A 19,861-nucleotide genomic window follows, 5' to 3' on the forward strand; every position below is an offset into this window, starting at 1 on the left:
AACATTTGGCTTTTCAAACACTGGAACTGAAAAGGGCAGTCGGAAAATTCCCCCATTAACCCCGCTGACTGTCAGGAAGGGGTCGCGGGATTGTTGCGCTGTCATGTCGGCGAAGCGCCTTTATTAATAAGTGCGTCTGAGTTCAACGCGCAAATATGTCCCCGCCTGGCGCCCGGCCATTGAATTTCTGTTTTTCAGCTAATTCTTTTGAACAGTCCGTGCTACTCGCTGATTAATGGGTTTCTCCCCAATAGAATAATATTCTCATAATCCGCCTGTAGCTTTAAAGGAACTTTCCATTGAAGTGATACCGCCTTCCAAATAACTACTGGGGGGGGGCTGGGGCTGCTTAGGGGTAATTATATCTTAGTTGGGATCAAGTACAGGTACTGTTTTATTATTACAGAGAAAAGGGAATCATTTAACCATTAAATAAACCCAATAGGGCTGTTCTGCCCCAATAAGGGGTAATTATATCTTAGTTGGGATCAAGTACAGGTACTGTTTTATTATTACAGGGAAAAGGGAATCATTTAACCATTAAATAAACCCAATAGGGCTGTTCTGCCCCAATAAGGGGTAATTATATCTTAGTTGGGATCAAGTACAGGTACTGTTTTATTATTACAGAGAAAAGGGAATCATTTAACCATTAAATAAACCCAATAGGGCTGTTCTGCCCCAATAAGGGGTAATTATATCTTAGTTGGGATCAAGTACAGGTACTGTTTTATTATTACAGAGAAAAGGGAATCATTTAACCATGAAATAAACCCAATAGGGCTGTTCTGCCCCCAATAAGGGGTAATTATATCTTAGTTGGGATCAAGTACAGGTACTGTTTTATTATTACAGAGAAAAGGGAATCATTTAACCATTAAATAAACCCAATAGGGCTGTTCTGCCCCCAATAAGGGGTAATTATATCTTAGTTGGGATCAAGTACAGGTACTGTTTTATTATTACAGAGAAAAGGGAATCATTTAACCATGAAATAAACCCAATAGGGCTGTTCTGCCCCCAATAAGGGGTAATTATATCTTAGTTGGGATCAAGTACAGGTACTGTTTTATTATTACAGAGAAAAGGGAATCATTTAACTATTAAATAAACCCAATAGGGCTGTTCTGCCCCAATAAGGGGTAATTATATCTTAGTTGGGATCAAGTACAGGTACTGTTTTATTATTACAGAGAAAAGGGAATCATTTAACTATTAAATAAACCCAATAGGGCTGTTCTGCCCCAATAAGGGGTAATTATATCTTAGTTGGGATCAAGTACAGGTACTGTTTTATTATTACAGAGAAAAGGGAATCATTTAACCATGAAATAAACCCAATAGGGCTGTTCTGCCCCCAATAAGGGGTAATTATATCTTAGTTGGGATCAAGTACAGGTACTGTTTTATTATTACAGAGAAAAGGGAATCATTTAACCATGAAATAAACCCAATAGGGCTGTTCTGCCCCCAATAAGGGGTAATTATATCTTAGTTGGGATCAAGTACAGGTACTGTTTTATTATTACAGAGAAAAGGGAATCATTTAACTATTAAATAAACCCAATAGGGCTGTTCTGCCCCAATAAGGGGTAATTATATCTTAGTTGGGATCAAGTACAGGTACTGTTTTATTATTACAGAGAAAAGGGAATCATTTAACTATTAAATAAACCCAATAGGGCTGTTCTGCCCCAATAAGGGGTAATTATATCTTAGTTGGGATCAAGTACAGGTACTGTTTTATTATTACAGAGAAAAGGGAATCATTTAACCATGAAATAAACCCAATAGGGCTGTTCTGCCCCCAATAAGGGGTAATTATATCTTAGTTGGGATCAAGTACAGGTACTGTTTTATTATTACAGAGAAAAGGGAATCATTTAACCATTAAATAAACCCAATAGGGCTGTTCTGCCCCCAATAAGGGGTAATTATATCTTAGTTGGGATCAAGTACAGGTACTGTTTTATTATTACAGAGAAAAAGGAAATAATTTTTAAAGATGTAAATTATTTGATTAAAATGGAGTGTATGGGAGATGACCTTTCCGTAATTCGGAACTTTCTGGATAATGGGTTTCTGGATAAGGGGTCCGATACCTGTACTGAAGGCCTTTCCACCAGCGACTCCTATTGTTGCCAGTGAAAAGGCATTTCAGAGGGGTTAGGCGCCCACATTAGCAGAGATGAGGGTCGGACTGGGGGGTGCAGGGCTGGGGTCCCACACACCCCCACTGCTCACCCAACCCCCCCCCCAAGTGCGTATACTTACCTAGAGGGGGAATGGGGGGCCCCGGAGCTTCCAGCAGGGATTGGTTCTGGTCCGGTGGGTCCCACAAAGACCAGAACCATACCACTACAATATGGGCGCATATGACTAACTCACAGGCACTAAATGGCATTTATCAGATATTTCTATAGATTGATGTACGTCAGTGTCACTGTTTGTAACTGTCATTTCTGTTTCCGCACGCACTTTGGGCCCCTCCCAGTAACCTGCAATTACGGGAACGGAGGCTGCCAGCACACGTGTGACGACACGGACACGGGCCCGGTGTGTGGCTGCCACCAGAAATATGCCCTCCACTCCGATGGCAGAACTTGCATTGGTAAGTGCGACTTGGTTTTTTTTCTGTTTTTTGGGTGGGGGGGGTGTCTTTATTTCATTGGTCAGCCAATGAGATTATGCCTAGATCTTATGCCTTCAGATGTAGCCGTTATTATCCCTTGATTGTAACTTCTTATCCCCCCACTGCTTGTACCATATATTCAATATGGGGCGTTTGTCTGCCAGCTGTTCCTTTTGGCTCTTCCTATGAAAGCCGAGCCAATCACCAATCGCTGTGTCGTAGCCCCGCCCCTGTGACATCACTTCCCTACCCGGAGTTCCCAGGTAGGAGAGGTGGCAACCCTAGTTACTTCCAGTAGGGATGCACCAATTACTGGATTCGGTTCAGGATTCGGTCTTTTTAGCCTAATTCGGAATCCGGATTCAGTTTGGTTTTCGGCCGAATCTTTTAAAGGGGCAGTTCACCATTAAGTAAACTCTAAGCAACTGTTCAATTGGTCTTCTTTTTTTTATAGTTTTTGAATTATTTCCCTTCTTCTTCTGCCTCTTTCCAACTTTCAAATGGGGGTCACTGACCCCGGCAGCCAAAACCTATTGCTCTGTGAGGCTCCAGTTTTATTGTTATTGTTACTTTTTATTCCTTATCTTCCTATTCAGCCCCTCCCCTATTCATATACCAGTCTCTTAAGCAAACCACTCTGTGGTTGCTAAGGTATTTGGAGCCCTAGCAACAGGATAACTGACCCTGGCAGCCAAACCCTATTGCTCTGTGAGGCTCCAGTTTTATTGTTATTGTTACTTTTTATTCCTTATCTTTCTATTCAGCCCCTCCCCTATTCATATACTAGTCCCTCATCCAAACCACTCCCTGGTTGCTAAGGTAACTTGGACCCTAGCAACCAAAGACCCATTGCTCTGTGAGGCTCCAGTTTTATTGTTATTGTTACTTTTTATTCCTTATCTTTCCATGCTTATTCCCAACCCTTGTTCAAACCACTCCCTGGTTGCTAAGGTGTATTGAACCCTAGCAACCAAATAGCTGCTGAAATGCCAAACCAGCAAAAAGCTAAATTACTGGCAAAAAAAACTTGAAAATGAAGACCAATTGCAAGTTGGCATACAATATTAATGTCTACATCATACTAATAGTTAATTTAAAGGTCAACTACCCCTTTAATACAATAATACTCTTGGTGAAGGGCAAGATTGAAGCTAATCATACACACAGCCAATGGGTTGACTGCAACCATTCAATACTTTGATCGGACTTCACCAACAAAGGGTGGCAAAATCAAAGAGGCGGAGCTTAGTGTGTATTCAAAGGCACATTTTTTAGCTTTTAATATATATTTGTTCATTGGTTTTAGTGTATTCTTTACATTTACCCCAAACATGTCTAATGTAGCTTGCTAAATAGGAGTAAAAGTATAGGAGAAAGTGGATTTTTCTGCAAATGAATGGCTCAGTTACCCTTTAACCATGCCAGTTTGGTCTTTAGCACTTTATTATTGACAATCAAAATGCCACACGATGGCCCCAGTGTCTCCTGGGAAATGCTCTTATGCCCCCGGCACGGGAATGCTGGGGGTACAGTAGAAGCTCAGACCCCATGGCGGACTCTTCTAAAGGTCACATTATTTCCAATTGGATAGTGGTTCCGCCACATTTAAGGGTAATATTACCAATACCCAATAGGAGAAGTCCTCTGTGGGGCATGAAGTCAAGGTCTTCTCTAAACAGACCAGTTCATATTTAGGAGAACTGTAGAAGAAGTCGATTGGTTATTTCTACATGGATGATGTCACATGTGTTGATCCTGAAGAGGGTTCCATGGCCCGATCCTTCCCGTTTTAGCCAATCAGATATAGCTAAATTGGTAGCATCTAAAGTCGGCCCAATGAGCCTGACCCTTGTACTATAACATCTATAGGTGAATAGAGAGCAGAATTTCACGCTAAGGGTCCCCCAACCCCATGTAGATGCCTCCATCAATGTTCACAGAGGGGCAACTTGCACGGTGGTTGGAGTCTTCCCATTACAGATTGCCCTCAACATGTCCCCTTTATTGCCCTCAACATGTCCCCCTTTCCAGAACCAAGATGGTGGTTGCCTTCAACCTTCACAAAAGGACTGTTGGCCTCGTAGGGTTCCCAGCATTCCTCGGTGCTATCATTCTTGACCAGTCGGTGTAACTTGGACGGCATTTTCCCCCTCCGTCTTCCATAACGTTCTGAACAGCTGGTGTCTGAGGGGAACCGGGATTGCGGAGTCATGTAGTTACACGCCTTCAATCCACATTATTTATATGGTGCTTAACGGCCGAGTGTTTGACTCATCTCCATTGTTACGGGCAGTAAATCATATGTCATAAATCCCGTTTTCTAAATACGTTTTCCCTGGGTCGTGTTCTGTCTGATTTGAGCGGTGATTTATCCGTCTGGGTTTCTTTTGATTCATTGAAAAGGATAATGGCGTCCGTAGGGTCTGAAAACATAGAGTTCCTGTTCTCCTGTACGGGCGAGATTATATCGAAAAACGGGATTAAATCGGTAGTCTATGATGACACCAGCTAATGCCCTGATATAATGGCTAATTAAAGCTAGCTATGCCCAGGTCTGGTACTGGTAGCCACTGGTTATTATGGTGTTACCCATGCCCAATGGCCAACCTCATGAAGGAGAGTTCAGCAGGAATGTTCTAAACGTTCCGAGGCTTCATATGTTGCTTATGGTAGCACCACACAAGGACACCAGGTTGGTCCGAATAATCTCTATTGCCCAAATACTGCCCAATGGCTAACCTCATGAAGGAGAGTCCAGCAGGAATGTTCTAAACATTCCAAGGCTTCATATGTTGCTTATGGTAGCACCACACAAGGACGCCAGGTTGGTCCGAATGATCTCTATTGCCCAACTACTGCCCAATGGCCAACAACATGAAGGAGAGTTCAGCAGGAATGTTCTAAACGTTCCGAGGCTTCATATGTTGCTTATGGTAGCACCACACAAGGACACCAGGTTGGTCTGAATAATCTCTATTGCCCAAATACTGCCCAATGGCTAACCTCATGAAGGAGAGTCCAGCAGGAATGTTCTAAACATTCCAAGGCTTCATATGTTGCTTATGGTAGCACCACACAAGGACGCCAGGTTGGTCTGAATAATCTCTATTGCCCAAATACTGCCCAATGGCTAACCTCATGAAGGAGAGTCCAGCAGGAATGTTCTAAACATTCCAAGGCTTCATATGTTGCTTATGGTAGCACCACACAAGGACACCAGGTTGGTCTGAATAATCTCTATTGCCCAAATACTGCCCAATGGCTAACCTCATGAAGGAGAGTCCAGCAGGAATGTTCTAAACATTCCAAGGCTTCATATGTTGCTTATGGTAGCACCACACAAGGACGCCAGGTTGGTCCGAATGATCTCTATTGCCCAACTACTGCCCAATGGCCAACAACATGAAGGAGAGTCCAGCAGGAATGTTCCAAACATTCCGAGGCTTCATATGTTGCTTATGGTGGCACCACACAAGGACGCCAGGTTGGTCCGAATAATCTCTATTGCTCAAATACTGCCCATTGGCCAACCTCATGAAGGAGAGTCCAGCAGGAATGTTCCAAACATTCCGAGGCTTCATATGTTGCTTATGGTGGCACCACACAAGGACACCAGGTTGGTCCGAATAATCTCTATTGCCCAATGGCCTCACCCCAGGTTCTACAGCCACCGGAAGACTATATAGTATAACCCTAACCTCACAAGGGGTCCCGGGGGGGGGCATAACTTCCTGTTATAATCTGATTGGCTAAAATGGAAGGCACCTGACTTCTACGGACAAATAATGTCGACATCATTCCAGATATCTGAGTATAATGCTCCATAATAAACCCTAGGCCTCAGTGGCGCCATTTTGAAGAGGCAGCCTCTGTGCCAACTGATTTCTATATAAGGGAACCGGTTTAACTCATTAGGGTCTGTTCGGTTGAGTGAGGAGCTGGTATGTTGGTTTATTCCAAGCCCCCCGCCCGCTAGCTAATTATCCATACGCATTTAATAAGGATATTTGACCCGGGCTGGAACGTATAATCTCTGATTAGCTGAGACGACGACACTACTGTGCACGTTCCAGGATGGACGGTAATTAGATGTCGGATATTGTACAATCATCTTATTGGATTTCCCCCCCGGGGATCCGTCTCATTAGCAGACTTGAGCCGGTTACGCTCATTTTAACCCTTCTTCTTAAATGGGCCTCAAGATGACTTTCTGTCTTAAAGGAACAGTAACACCAAAAAAATGAAAGATTTTTTTCAAGTAATTGACATATAATGTACTGTTGCCCTGCCCTACTATAGGTTATATAAACAAGCTGCTGTGTAAAAAAGGAGAAAAGGCACAGGTTACATAGATAACCTCTGTAGAATACAATGGTGTTTTATCTGTTATCTACTATGTAACCTGTGACTTTTCTCCTTTGAATGGCTGCCCCCATGGGTAGGGTATTTATATAAACTATAGTAGGGTTTCTGTAGCAAACACCCCAGCTGTACCGGTGCAGGAATGGCTGCCCCCCGGGGCTACACAGCGGGGTATTTATATAAACTATAGTAGGGTTTCTGTAGCAAACACCCCAGCTGTACCAGTGCAGGAATGGCTGCCCCCGGGGCTACACAGCGGGGTATTTATATAAACTATAGTAGGGTTTCTGTAGCAAACACCCCAGCTGTACCAGTGCAGGAATGGCTGCCCCCGGGGCTACACAGCGGGGTATTTATATAAACTATAGTAGGGTTTCTGTAGCAAACACCCCAGCTGTACCAGTGCAGGAATGGCTGCCCCCGGGGCTACACAGCGGGGTATTTATATAAACTATAGTAGGGTTTCTGTAGCAAACACCCCAGCTGTACCAGTGCAGGAATGGCTGCCCCCGGGGCTACACAGCGGGGTATTTATATAAACTATAGTAGGGTTTCTGTAGCAAACACCCCAGCTGTACCAGTGCAGGAATGGCTGCCCCCGGGGCTACACAGCGGGGTATTTATATAAACTATAGTAGGGTTTCTGTAGCAAACACCCCAGCTGTACCGGTGCAGGAATGGCTGCCCCCGGGGCTACACAGCGGGGTATTTATATAAACTATAGTAGGGTTTCTGTAGCAAACACCCCAGCTGTACCGGTGCAGGGCCACAGTACATTGTCTGTATAGGGGTGGTAGGAACGTCATCGATATATTGTATGTCCCCACTCTGCCACCACTTATCGTGGTCGGATACATAGGTATATGTACCTACCAAAAGTGCTTTTTATCTTGTGGGGGCCGCGCATAGGACCCTCTCGCCCGCTCTCAGAGACGCCTAAAGCAAACACTCTCTGTGTCTGTCTTGATTTAGTTCCGTGGAAACCCTTTTTCCTGCTAATGGTCGGAGTGGGCAAAGCGATGGCGGTGTTTATAGCAAGATTCCCACTAACTGATCCCTTCTATCTCCCCCCTGACATGTTTATTATTGCAGTAATGTATCACAGAATGCTGTTATTCCATTGTGTTTAAGATGTTATTCCATGTGTAGTCTCTTACTGTATGTCACATTGATGCCTGTGTCGATTCTTCCTGCCCCCCCCTGTTTAGTTTTTTTCCTCCCACCCCCACCCTTAAATATTTTTTTAATTAGACCAAAAAAAAAAAGTCTTTCTGTGATTTAATGTTTTTAACTATTTCATTCTGATTTACCACTGCTTTCTGGTGATGGTCCCTGATTGCCTGTCTTGTCTGAAAAAAAAAACAAAAAACCGGATAACTTCCAAAAAAAACAAAAACAAACAAAAAAAATACCTTTGATCTAGAACCAAAGTCATTCTAAACAAATCTCAAAAAGAGCCTCGTTTGCAGCCTGATCTCATCTAGAACTTGTCCAATGTCCTGTTACCATTCAACCATGTAGTGCTGCCAGAGAGGGTCCCAGCCTTCCTGCCCCGAGCCCCCCCCCCCCCCCGCCTGGCTCGCGTGGTGCCTACCCAGCACCATCCCAGTGACTGCTCTTCCCCCCAACGCTAAACACCTCCTAGCTATTGTCTAATCCACCTGTCTGTCCACTCATTGCTTCCTTTTTTGATTTGCTGCATGTTCTGCATCTTCCCTAACCCCTCCGCCTCCACTCACCCAAGGGGTAGTACATCGATGCCATTGGTCTCCGACCCATTTCTTGACCCATTTCCTTGACTAAAACCATTATACTTAATACCTCCCTTGGTTCTGGAACCCTAACGCCTAACGCCTCACCCAACGCCATCCATTTGTCTCCATGTATTTCTAACCCCACTGAGATACAGTAGAGTGCCTCCTCCTCCTCTTCTTCTCCTCCTTCTCCTTCTTCTTCTTCTTCTAACACCGTATGAACGTGTAGAGATACAAAGTGTAAGTGAATTATGGCAAACTCACCCGTTATTTTTCCATCCTGCTGCACTTTTTCTTGCTTCACTGCATGTTGATCAGATATTAGAATGTATATTTGCGATGTCTAGTTGTTAATGTGTTCCATAGACAAGCAGGCAACCAGCACTGCCCAAATTCTCGTCTCTTCTCTCTCTCTATGTTCTTGTATGTGATTGTGCATGCTGTGTGGGTCCTCTCCACGTTCCTCTGTTCCATCCATCATTCGGTACCCGTGTCATTCCATCCATCACCGGACTCAAGGCTGCTAACACTCACTATAAGTTCCTACTTCTGGTCGCCAACCTGCTCTGGTGTCTTCTCATGACCCAACTCCCCACCCTTCAAGTGTCTTCTGTTTTGTTGCTCTGTCATTCAACGCCTTGTGTGTATTAATAGATTAATTCCTTAGCGTAGAAGTTCACCCGTTACTACCCCCCCGGCCGCTAATAATTTCATCTCTGGGCTTTTATGGGGGTGGGGGGGGTGGGATTAACACTCTCTCAGTCGGGGATTTAATGCTTTCACAGCTTGCTCGTGGCTTTGGTTATGCATTGCCAGAATAAAAAAAAAGAGAGCGCTCGTAGGCAGTAGAAATTTGGGCTTGTGATTAACCGACTGCTCCATGTTTGTCCCTTACTTGTGTTTTAGAGAAAGATGAGGCTGCAATTGAGATTTCTGAGTACAATGCCACGTCAGTAGCTGATGTGGACAAACGGGTGAAACGGAGACTCCTTATGGGTAAAACATTTTCTTCCACTTTTCCCTTGTCGTGCAAGCAAGTGTGAGTGCGAGCGAAAGTGCGAGGCTGTCTCTCTGTATCTGTTCTGAGTGTCCCTTTTCCGCTGAGAAATCAGTTCCATGTATTGCTCCACAGAGCGCTCACTTTCACTCACGGTGAATGGATCCGGCGGCCTTTGTGGCGCTCTCGCTGTTGTGCATGGTTACGGGATTGGTGGCGGAGGCTTGCGGTCAAACCAATCAGGCGTTAGTAGGGAAGATCCATCATAAAAGTCCGTTTTTGGTAGATAAAGAGAAACAACTTTGCAATTGGATATGTTTTACTTATATTATTTACTATTTTGCTTCTTTCTAAACTAAAATGTCAGCTGTGTAGTTGGGTAGTTGGGTAGGTGACTGCTGGAACGAGAGAACTGGCCTGCCAAACAGAGCCTCATTGACCCATTGGGCTACCACCAATCACTGCCCTCATTTGGCACCCCGGGAACCCTTTTCATACTCGTGTTGCTGCCCAACTCTTTTTTACATCTGATAGTATCTCATGGGTCCAGGCCCTAGTCCTTAGCATAGGAGAATTCCCATCAGCTCATCGTTATTTCAACAAATACTACCTACAGTATATTTAATTGCTTAGAATGGACCCTAGGAGATTCCAGTTGGCACTGTAAGACTGGGACAACCAGTGTGCTAGAGGATCTCCTTGTGGCCCCTGCATAGTAGAATTCCCATCAGTCCATCCTTATTTCCAAGGGTGTCAGGTTCTCAGATTGACCATAGAAGATCCCAGAAGACTGGGACAAACTGAGTACCAGAGGATCTCCCAGTGGCCCAAGGTCTGATTGACCCTAGAAGATCCAAGACATTGTAAGACTGGGACAAACAGAGTACCAGAGGATCTCCTAGTGGTCCAAGGTCTTAGTGAATCCCAGCAAAGCAGAATTCCCATCAGGCCATCCTTTTTTCCAAGGGTGTCAGGTCCTCAGATTGACCTTAGAAGATCCCAGAAGACTGGTACAAACAGAGTACCAGAAGATCTCCTAGTGGCCGATGGTCTGATTGACCCTAGAAGATCCAAGACATTTTTAAGACTGGTACAAACAGAGTACCAGAGGATCTTCTAGTGGCATCAGGTCTCCCAGCATAGTACAATTCCCATCGTGCCATCCTTATTTCCAAGGGTGTGAGGTTCTCAGGTTGACCCTAGAAGATCCCAGAAGACTGGGACAAACAGAGTACCAGAGGATCTCCTAGTGTCCCAAGGTCTTAGTGAACCCCAGCAAAGCAGAATTCCCATCAGGCCATCCTTATTTCCAAGGGTGTGAGGTTCTGAGATTGGCCCTAGAAGATCCCAGAAGACTGGGACAAACAGAGTTCCAGAGGATCTCCTAGTGGCCCAAGGTCTTAGTGAACCCCAGCAAAGCAGAATTCCCATCAGGCCATCCTTATTTCCAAGGGTGTCAGGTTCTCAGATTGACCCTAGAAGATCTCACACTGGGAAAAACATATTATCAGAGGATCTTCTAGTGGCATCAGGTCTCCCAGCATAGTAGAATTCCCATCAGGCCATCCTTATTTCCAAGGGTGTCAGGTTCTCAGATTGACCCTAGAAGATCCCAGAAGACTGGGACAAACAGAATTACAGAGGATCTCCTAGTGGCCCAAGGTCTTAGTGAACCCCAGCAAAGCAGAATTCCCATTGGGCCATCCTTATTTCCAAGGGTGTCAGGTTCTTAGATTGACCCTAGAAGGTCCAAGACATTTTAAGACTGGGACAGAGTACCATTGGATCTTCTAGTGACTTCAGGTCTTAGTGAACCCCAGCATAGTAGCATTCCCATCAGACCATCCTTATTTCCAAGGGTGTCAGGTTCTTAGATTGACCCTAGAAGATCCAAGACATTGTAAGACTGGGACAGAGTACCAGAGGATCTTCTAGTGGCATCAGGTCTCCCAGCATAGTACAAATCCCATCGTGCCATCCTTTTTTCCAAGAGTGGGAGGTTCTCAGGTTGACCCTAGAAGATCCCAGAAGACTGGGACAAACAGAGTACCAGAGGACCTCCTAGTGTCCCAAGGTCTTAGTGAACCCCAGCAAAGCAGAATTCCCATCAGGCCATCCTTATTTCCAAGGGTGTCAGGTTCTGAGATTGGCCCTAGAAGATCCCAGAAGACTGGGACAAACAGAGTTCCAGAGGATCTCCTAGTGGCCCAAGGTTGTAGTGAACCCCAGCAAAGCAGAATTCCCATCAGGCCATCCTTATTTCCAAGGGTGTCAGGTTCTTGGATTTACCCTAGAACATCCAAGACATTGTAAGACCGAGTACCAATACCAGTACCAGTACAAACCGAGTACCAGAGGATCTCCTAGTGGCATCAGATCTCCCAGCATAGTACAATTCCAATGGGACCATCCTTATTTCTAAAGGTATCAGGTTCTCAGATTGACCCTAGAAGATCCAAGACATTATAAGACTGGGACAGAGTACCAGAGGATCTTCTAGTGACTTCAGGCCTTAGTGAGCCTCAGCATAGTACAATTCCCATGGGACCATCCTTATTTCCAAGGATGTCAGGTTCTCAGATTGACCCTAGAAGATCCAAGACATTATAAGACTGGGACAGAGTACCAGAGGATCTAAAAGTGACTTCAGGTCTTAGTCAGCCCCAGCATAGTACAATTCCCATTGGACCATCCTTATTTCCAAGGGTGTCAGATTGACCCTAGAAGATCCCAGACATTCATTAGGAGACCAGAAGTTGCGGTACTAACCTGCTTTACATCAATCTCTCCCTCTGGTTCTAATCCCACCATCACACGGGACGGCAATTGACTGGCCCAGTCCTTTATCCAGAACCAACATTGTATCTGAAAATAACGACTTGGTATATAATAATGCTGAATCCAAGCGATTCCCTCCGGTGAGTTTGCTCCGCTGGAATACGGATGGGGCATCAGTTGTTGATGCATTTGGCGCACAAATCATACCGGGGAGAAGGGTGGGGCTGTGTGTTCCAGATGCTTCAGGGCTGGTTATGGACTTTATCTTTAATACCACAAAAAGTGGACAACAGATAATCACTGATTGGTTGCCATGGGTTACTGGTTACAAATTTATCAAGTGTTGATAAATTCGCCACTGGCAGTAACAGCACAATTGTACTGACATTTATTTTCTGGGCCTCAAAATCGTGGCCACGGGTTCTGCTTCCTCTATAATCATGTCGCTGATTGTAGGAATGAGGCTTTGGGTTGATACTAAGGACAATTAAGCAGGAACAGCCCCCTAAGTTTGCTCATAGCCTGTACAGAGAGATACTATAAAACTATGGCACATAGGGATTCCCCTGTACTAAGCACAATTCAGCAGGAACAGCCCCCTAAGTTTGCTCATAGCCTGTACAGAGAGATACCATAAAACTATGGCACATAGGGATTCCCCTGTACTAAGCACAATTCAGCAGGAACAGCCCCCTAAGTTTGCTCATAGCCTGTACAGAGAGATACCATAAAACTATGGCACATAGGGATTCCCCTGTACTAAGCACAATTCAGCAGGAACAGCCCCCTAAGTTTGCTCATAGCCTGTACAGAGAGATACCATAAAACTATGGCACATAGGGATTCCCCTGTACTGAGCACAATTCAGCAGGAACAGCCCCTAAGTTTGCTCATAGCCTGTACAGAGAGATACCATAAAACTATGGCACATAGGGATTCCCCTGTACTAAGCACAATTCAGCAGGAACAGCCCCCTAAGTTTGCTCATAGCCTGTACAGAGAGATACCATAAAACTATGGCACATAGGGATTCCCCTGTACTAAGCACAATTCAGCAGGAACAGCCTGCTAAGTTTGCTCATAGCCTGTACAGAGAGATACCATAAGACTATGGCACATAGGGATTCCCCTGTACTAAGCACAATTCAGCAGGAACAGCCCCCTAAGTTTGCTCATAGCCTGTACAGAGAGATACCATAAAACTATGGCACATAGGGATTCCCCTGTACTAAGCACAATTCAGCAGGAACAGCCCCCTAAGTTTGCTCATAGCCTGTACAGAGAGATACCATAAAACTATGGCACATAGGGATTCCCCTGTACTAAGCACAATTCAGCAGGAACAGCCCCCTAAGTTTGCCCATAGCCTGTACAGAGAGATACCATAAAACTATGGCACATAGGGATTCCCCTGTACTAAGCACAATTCAGCAGGAACAGCCCCCTAAGTTTTAACATTTTTAAATTGATGGCAAACTATATAGGGTAAGGTATTGGAATTAATTCCAATACTCGTCCATTCCTAAACTTCTCGCCTGGTTGCTATGAGTAACTATCCGGACACGGGTTAGCCCCTCGTTACTGACATACATGTATTTACACACTGCAGTCTATGGCTCATTTACGGTTATTGGAAATATCCTTTTGCCTTAAGAATTCCCGTCTGGGCTTTTTAAAAAATATATATATATTTGCCCTGAATGTCTAAATTCCCCATTTAAGTTGTATTGGTGCTCCAGGTGCGGTACCGCTGGGTCCGATCGCTTCTCGTACGTGCCCCCCCCCCCCGTCCTTCTCGTGCCTCTATTTATACAGAACCTTTCAGTGCGCAGTCATTTTTCATATGACACATACTTTCCATGGAGGCCTTGATTGATTCCACCCCCCCCCCCCCATCCCGGAACATAATGTAACGGGGGCAGATTTACCCTTTTATGCCCAAGATCAAATACACGCAGGCTGTTTAGCCTCCCAGCCCTCGGCACTAAACAAACAGATTAAGAAAACGATGTTGACTGAGGTATTACCCGGCCCATTGGGGGATCCAGGTACAAATAAAGGGCCCGTGTTTGCCTACTTCTAAATGATGTGTTTTGGCAGCTTTGATGTACTGCCATTGTCGGGACCACTCTGAAAGGGATTAAAGCCCATCTTCTGCGCTTCCCTCACCCCCCGAGTACGGGGCCTGCCCTGTATTCAGCCCTTTGCTCCTGTCCCCTCCAGCGCTGGGGAGGATTAAAAGAAGGCCCACATACATGTATTTGTTTCAGCCGGGGCTTTGAAGTCCTCACAATTAGGATTCAATGCGGAGGTTTTGTATAGCCTGGCAGGACGGCGCAGGCATGTTCAAATAAACTGTACAGAGAAAGCCCGATTCATGAAATGTAAAAAAAAAAAAAGGGCCTGACCACATCTGTAGGGTACCCCGACATCATTCGCTTGGGGCAATTGAAAATGAAACCAAAGATTCTGAAAGGGATAGTATGGGGGTACAGCTTATTGTGTGCCCAGAACATTCCTTCTCTGTATATTTGTATTTATACATATGGGTAGGGGGTGCCATAGTGTTTCCCTTAGACAGTACAGTATGGGGGTACAGCTTATTGTGTGCCCAGAACATTCCTTCTCTGTATATTTGTATTTATACATATGGGTAGGGGGTGCCATAGTGTTTCCCTTAGACAGTACAGTATGGGGGTACAGCTTATTGTGTGCCCAGAACATTCCTTCTCTGTATATTTGTATTTATACATATGGGTAGGGGGTGCCATAGTGTTTCCCTTAGACAGTACAGTATGGGGGTACAGCTTATTGTGTGCCCAGAACATTCCTTCTCTGTATATTTGTATTTATACATATGGGTAGGAGGTGCCATAGTGTTTCCCTTAGACAGTACAGTATGGGGGTACAGCTTATTCTGTGCCCAGAACATTCCTTCTCTGTATATTTGTATTTATACATCTGGGTAGGGGGTGCCATAGTGTTTCCCTTAGACAGTACAGTATGGGGGTACAGCTTATTGTGTGCCCAGAAAATTCCTTCTCTGTATATTTGTATTTATACATCTGGGTAGGGGGTGCCATAGTGTTTCCCTTAGACAGTACAGTATGGGGGTATAGCTTATTGTGTGCCCAGAGCATTCCCTCTCTGTATATTTGTATTTATACATATGGGTAGGGGGTGCCATAGTGTTTCCCTTAGACAGTACAGTATGGGGGTACAGCTTATTGTGTGCCCAGAACATTCCTTCTCTGTATATTTGTATTTATACATATGGGTAAGGGGTGCCATAGTGTTTCCATTAGACAGTACAGTATGGGGGTACAGCTTATTGTGTGCCCAGAACATTCCTTCTCTGTATATTTGTATTTATACATATGGGTAGGGGGTGCCATAGTGTTTCCCTTAGACAGTACAGTATGGGGGTACAGCTTATTGTGTGCCCAGAACATTCCCTCTCTGTATATTTGTATTTATACATATGGGTAGGAGGTGCCATAGTGTTTCCCTTAGACAGTACAGTATGGGGGTACAGCTTATTGTGTGCCCAGAACATTCCTTCTCTGTATATTTGTATTTATACATATGGGTAGGGGGTGCCATAGTGTTTCCCTTAGACAGTACAGTATGGGGGGTACAGCTTATTGTGTGCCCAGAACATTCCCTCTCTGTATATTTGTATTTATACATATGGGTAGGGGGTGCCATAGTGTTTCCCTTAGACAGTACAGTATGGGGGTACAGCTTATTGTGTGCCCAGAACATTCCTTCTCTGTATATTTGTATTTATACATATGGGTAGGGGGTGCCATAGTGTTTCCCTTAGACAGTACAGTATGGGGGTACAGCTTATTGTGTGCCCAGAACATTCCCTCTCTGTATATTTGTATTTATACATATGGGTAGGAGGTGCCATAGTGTTTCCCTTAGACAGTACAGTATGGGGGTACAGCTTATTGTGTGCCCAGAACATTCCTTCTCTGTATATTTGTATTTATACATATGGGTAGGAGGTGCCATAGTGTTTCCCTTAGACAGTACAGTATGGGGGGTACAGCTTATTGTGTGCCCAGAACATTCCCTCTCTGTATATTTGTATTTATACATATGGGTAGGGGGTGCCATAGTGTTTCCCTTAGACAGTACAGTATGGGGGTACAGCTTATTGTGTGCCCAGAACATTCCTTCTCTGTATATTTGTACAGTATTTATACATATGGGTTGGAGGTGCCATAGTGTTTTCCTTGGGCAGTACCCAGTACAGGACCCAGCATTGCTGTATAGACTTTATCATTATAATGATATTTGATATACATAATTGTTAATGCCAAGTATTAGTGGGTTTTCCTGCCCACAAACTGTGTTTTACAGTGGCACATAAGTGGCACTTTGTCGGCTTAGCGCCATAGCAGCCTGGCGCCACCTTGGCACCCTGGGACACTTGGCAAGAGTAGCTTTTTTTTTTTTCCTTTTTTTTTCCCCCCTTTTTTCCCCAAGTGACTGTGGTTTTTGAAGACGTTTTTTCGGGGAGATCCGCATTCAGCCGACTTGCTTTTTACATGGGAACAATATTTACACATGTAGGCCGAAGGGTGTTCAACATTTCTGTTCAATTGGCGTGCTAAATCCCTGTGAAAAGGAACACAAAACGCAGCCCCTTTCAGACTATTTGTGCTAAGGAGCTGACCCTTACCCTATAGAAGCAGCCAGCCGTGACATGGGAGGGAGAAGGGGGGGGGGGGGGGGAAATCCTTGTTGTGTCTATTCATTTATATTGGACCTCGGCCAGAAAATAGAATATTCCTTCTTGAGAAATGTTTAATTGTTTGTGCGCGGGATGGGCTGAAAACGCTTTATTCTCAGGGCGGCCCCCGTAGCCGGCAGGTCGGGGTTGTAGAGCTAAAATGTGATATTTGGTGAATGCCAAAAGCGAAGCTCGGTCTGTAAACCTTTCCCCCCCCCTCTCTGATCTCTGCTAGGCCAATATCCATTCAATAGCGTTTAGTCCTACAGAATGCCTCTGAATAGCCAGAGAGATTAGCTAAACCCTCTACTTTGGGTCAGTCCGGGAGAGCCGGCCAAGAACCCCTCCGAGTAAAGAGGCACCCTCTTGGTTTTTCCGAGCGACAAACGGGCTCAATGCACGTGAAAGAAAGACAGAAAAGCGTTTGGGTGGGGCGCGCACCGACCATAAAAATGGGGTTTTCTTCCAAAGCCAAAACCCCAAGGTACAAGAACATAAATACAAGTAAATGTACCTAATTCTTTCTGTATCAGAAAATCAAGTGCTTTCCTACAGGTGTTACTCACTCTATATGTAGCACTCCCCTTTCCTTGTCTTTATGTTACTCATTCCCTGCAGAGCATTTATATTGCCCTCTCTGGGCAGAGTATGTTTGTAGTGCCAGTCCCTCTTCCCTCTATTGGCACTGTCCATCTATAGTCAACCATTCCTTATGTCTGGGCAGGGTCCCTCTGTGTCTCCCCATTCTATATGTGCCCCTCACCTTCCCCTCTGTCTGGGCAGGGTCCCTCTGTGTCTCCCCATTCTGTATGTGCCCCTCACCTTCCCCTCTGTCTGGGCAGGGTCCCTCTGTGTCTCCCCATTCTGTATGTGCCCCCCACCTTCCCCTCTGTCTGGGCAGGGTCCCTCTGTGTCTCCCCATTCTGTATGTGCCCCTCACCTTCCCCTCTGTCTGGGCAGGGTCCCTCTGTGTCTCCCCATTCTGTATGTGCCCCTCACCTTCCCCTCTGTCTGGGCAGGGTCCCTCTGTGTCTCCCCATTCTGTATGTGCCCCTCACCTTCTCCTCTGTCTGGGCAGGGTCCCTCTGTGTCTCCCCATTCTGTATGTGCCCCCCCCTCTGTCTGGGCAGGGTCCCTCTGTGTCTCACCATTCTGTATGTGCCCCTCACCTTCCCCTCTGTCTGGGCAGGGTCCCTCTGTGTCTCCCCATTCTGTATGTGCCCCTCACCTTCCCCTCTGTCTGGGCAGGGTCCCTCTGTGTTTCCCCATTCTGTATGTGCCCCTCACCTTCCCCTCTGTCTGGGCAGGGTCCCTCTGTGTCTCCCCATTCTGTATGTGCCCCCCACCTTCCCCTCTGTCTGGGCAGGGTCCCTCTGTGTCTCCCCATTCTGTATGTGCCCCTCGCCTTCCCCTCTGTCTGGGCAGGGTCCCTCTGTGTTTCCCCATTCTGTATGTGCCCCTCACCTTCCCCTCTGTCTGGGCAGGGTCCCTCTGTGTCTCCCCATTCTGTATGTGCCCCCCACCTTCCCCTCTGTCTGGGCAGGGTCCCTCTGTGTCTCCCCATTCTGTATGTGCCCCTCGCCTTCCCCTCTGTCTGGGCAGGGTCCCTCTGTGTTTCCCCATTCTGTATGTGCCCCTCACCTTCCCCTCTGTCTGGGCAGGGTCCCTCTGTGTCTCCCCATTCTGTATGTGCCCCTCACCTTCCCCTCTGTCTGGGCAGGGTCCCTCTGTGTTTCCCCATTCTGTATGTGCCCCTCACCTTCCCCTCTGTCTGGGCAGGGTCCCTCTGTGTCTCCCCATTCTGTATGTGCCCCCCACCTTCCCCTCTGTCTGGGCAGGGTCCCTCTGTGTCTCCCCATTCTGTATGTGCCCCTCACCTTCCCCTCTGTCTGGGCAGGGTCCCTCTGTGTCTCCCCATTCTGTATGTGCCCCTCGCCTTCCCCTCTGTCTGGGCAGGGTCCCTCTGTGTCTCCCCATTCTGTATGTGCCCCTCACCGTCCCCTCTGTCTGGGCAGGGTCCCTCTGTGTGTACCCATTCTGTATGTGCCCCTCACCATCCCCTCTGTCTGGGCAGGGTCCCTCTGTATGTCCTGTATACGCCACTTTTCTTGCCCCCTAAAAGAGCCCCCCTCAAGCAATAAAGCCCTATGTATATCATTGTTTGCTCCTGACATGACAGCAGGGGTTTCTGTGAGACCCAAGTATAAGGAAAGCTACTGTTCCATAACAACCGGACTCCCGTCATGTGACAACGCACTAATAGTGTAAATAACAATAACCCAGAGCTGCTAATGGGTCAATTGGAAGTTATTTGGAAAACATGGATTTGCCAGATATGAATATTAAACTGGCGCTTGTTCTGTGAAATATTCCTTTATTTAACCCCAGTCCCTCCCATAACTGAACAGAGACAAGACAGGACTCGGGCCGCAGCAGTGGTAAATTGGCTGAGTTCCCCTTTAATGGCATCAATCACCTTTATTACTCTTACATGGTGTACCTAAAATATATGGCCTTATGTATCCAGTACTCTCTTTACCTTTGTTATAGCACGGGAAGCCTTGCAATGAATTGGCCATTGGGCTGTATGTGAT

General features: G+C 45.8%; 1 protein-coding gene across 6 annotated transcripts in view; it reads left to right on the top strand.

Annotated features, from left to right (window-relative positions):
* The window catches only part of scube1 (signal peptide, CUB domain, EGF-like 1), a 147,579-nt gene that overhangs the window by 78,608 nt on the left and 49,110 nt on the right, over window positions 1-19,861 (top strand). For 3 of the 6 annotated variants that reach the window (XM_031898495.1, XM_031898496.1, XM_031898497.1), the window contains exons 6-7: window positions 2,495-2,611; window positions 9,655-9,744. In XM_031898495.1, coding sequence (XP_031754355.1) covers window positions 2,495-2,611; window positions 9,655-9,744 — 207 coding nt within the window. The remainder of the gene's footprint in view (window positions 1-2,494; window positions 2,612-9,654; window positions 9,745-19,861) is intronic. The other 3 variants (XM_031898498.1, XM_031898499.1, XM_031898500.1) reach the window with 1 other exon arrangement.

The sequence above is a fragment of the Xenopus tropicalis genome, chromosome 3 (genome assembly GCF_000004195.4).
Source record: "Xenopus tropicalis strain Nigerian chromosome 3, UCB_Xtro_10.0, whole genome shotgun sequence".
In the NCBI taxonomy this organism is placed as follows: Eukaryota; Metazoa; Chordata; class Amphibia; order Anura; family Pipidae; genus Xenopus; species Xenopus tropicalis.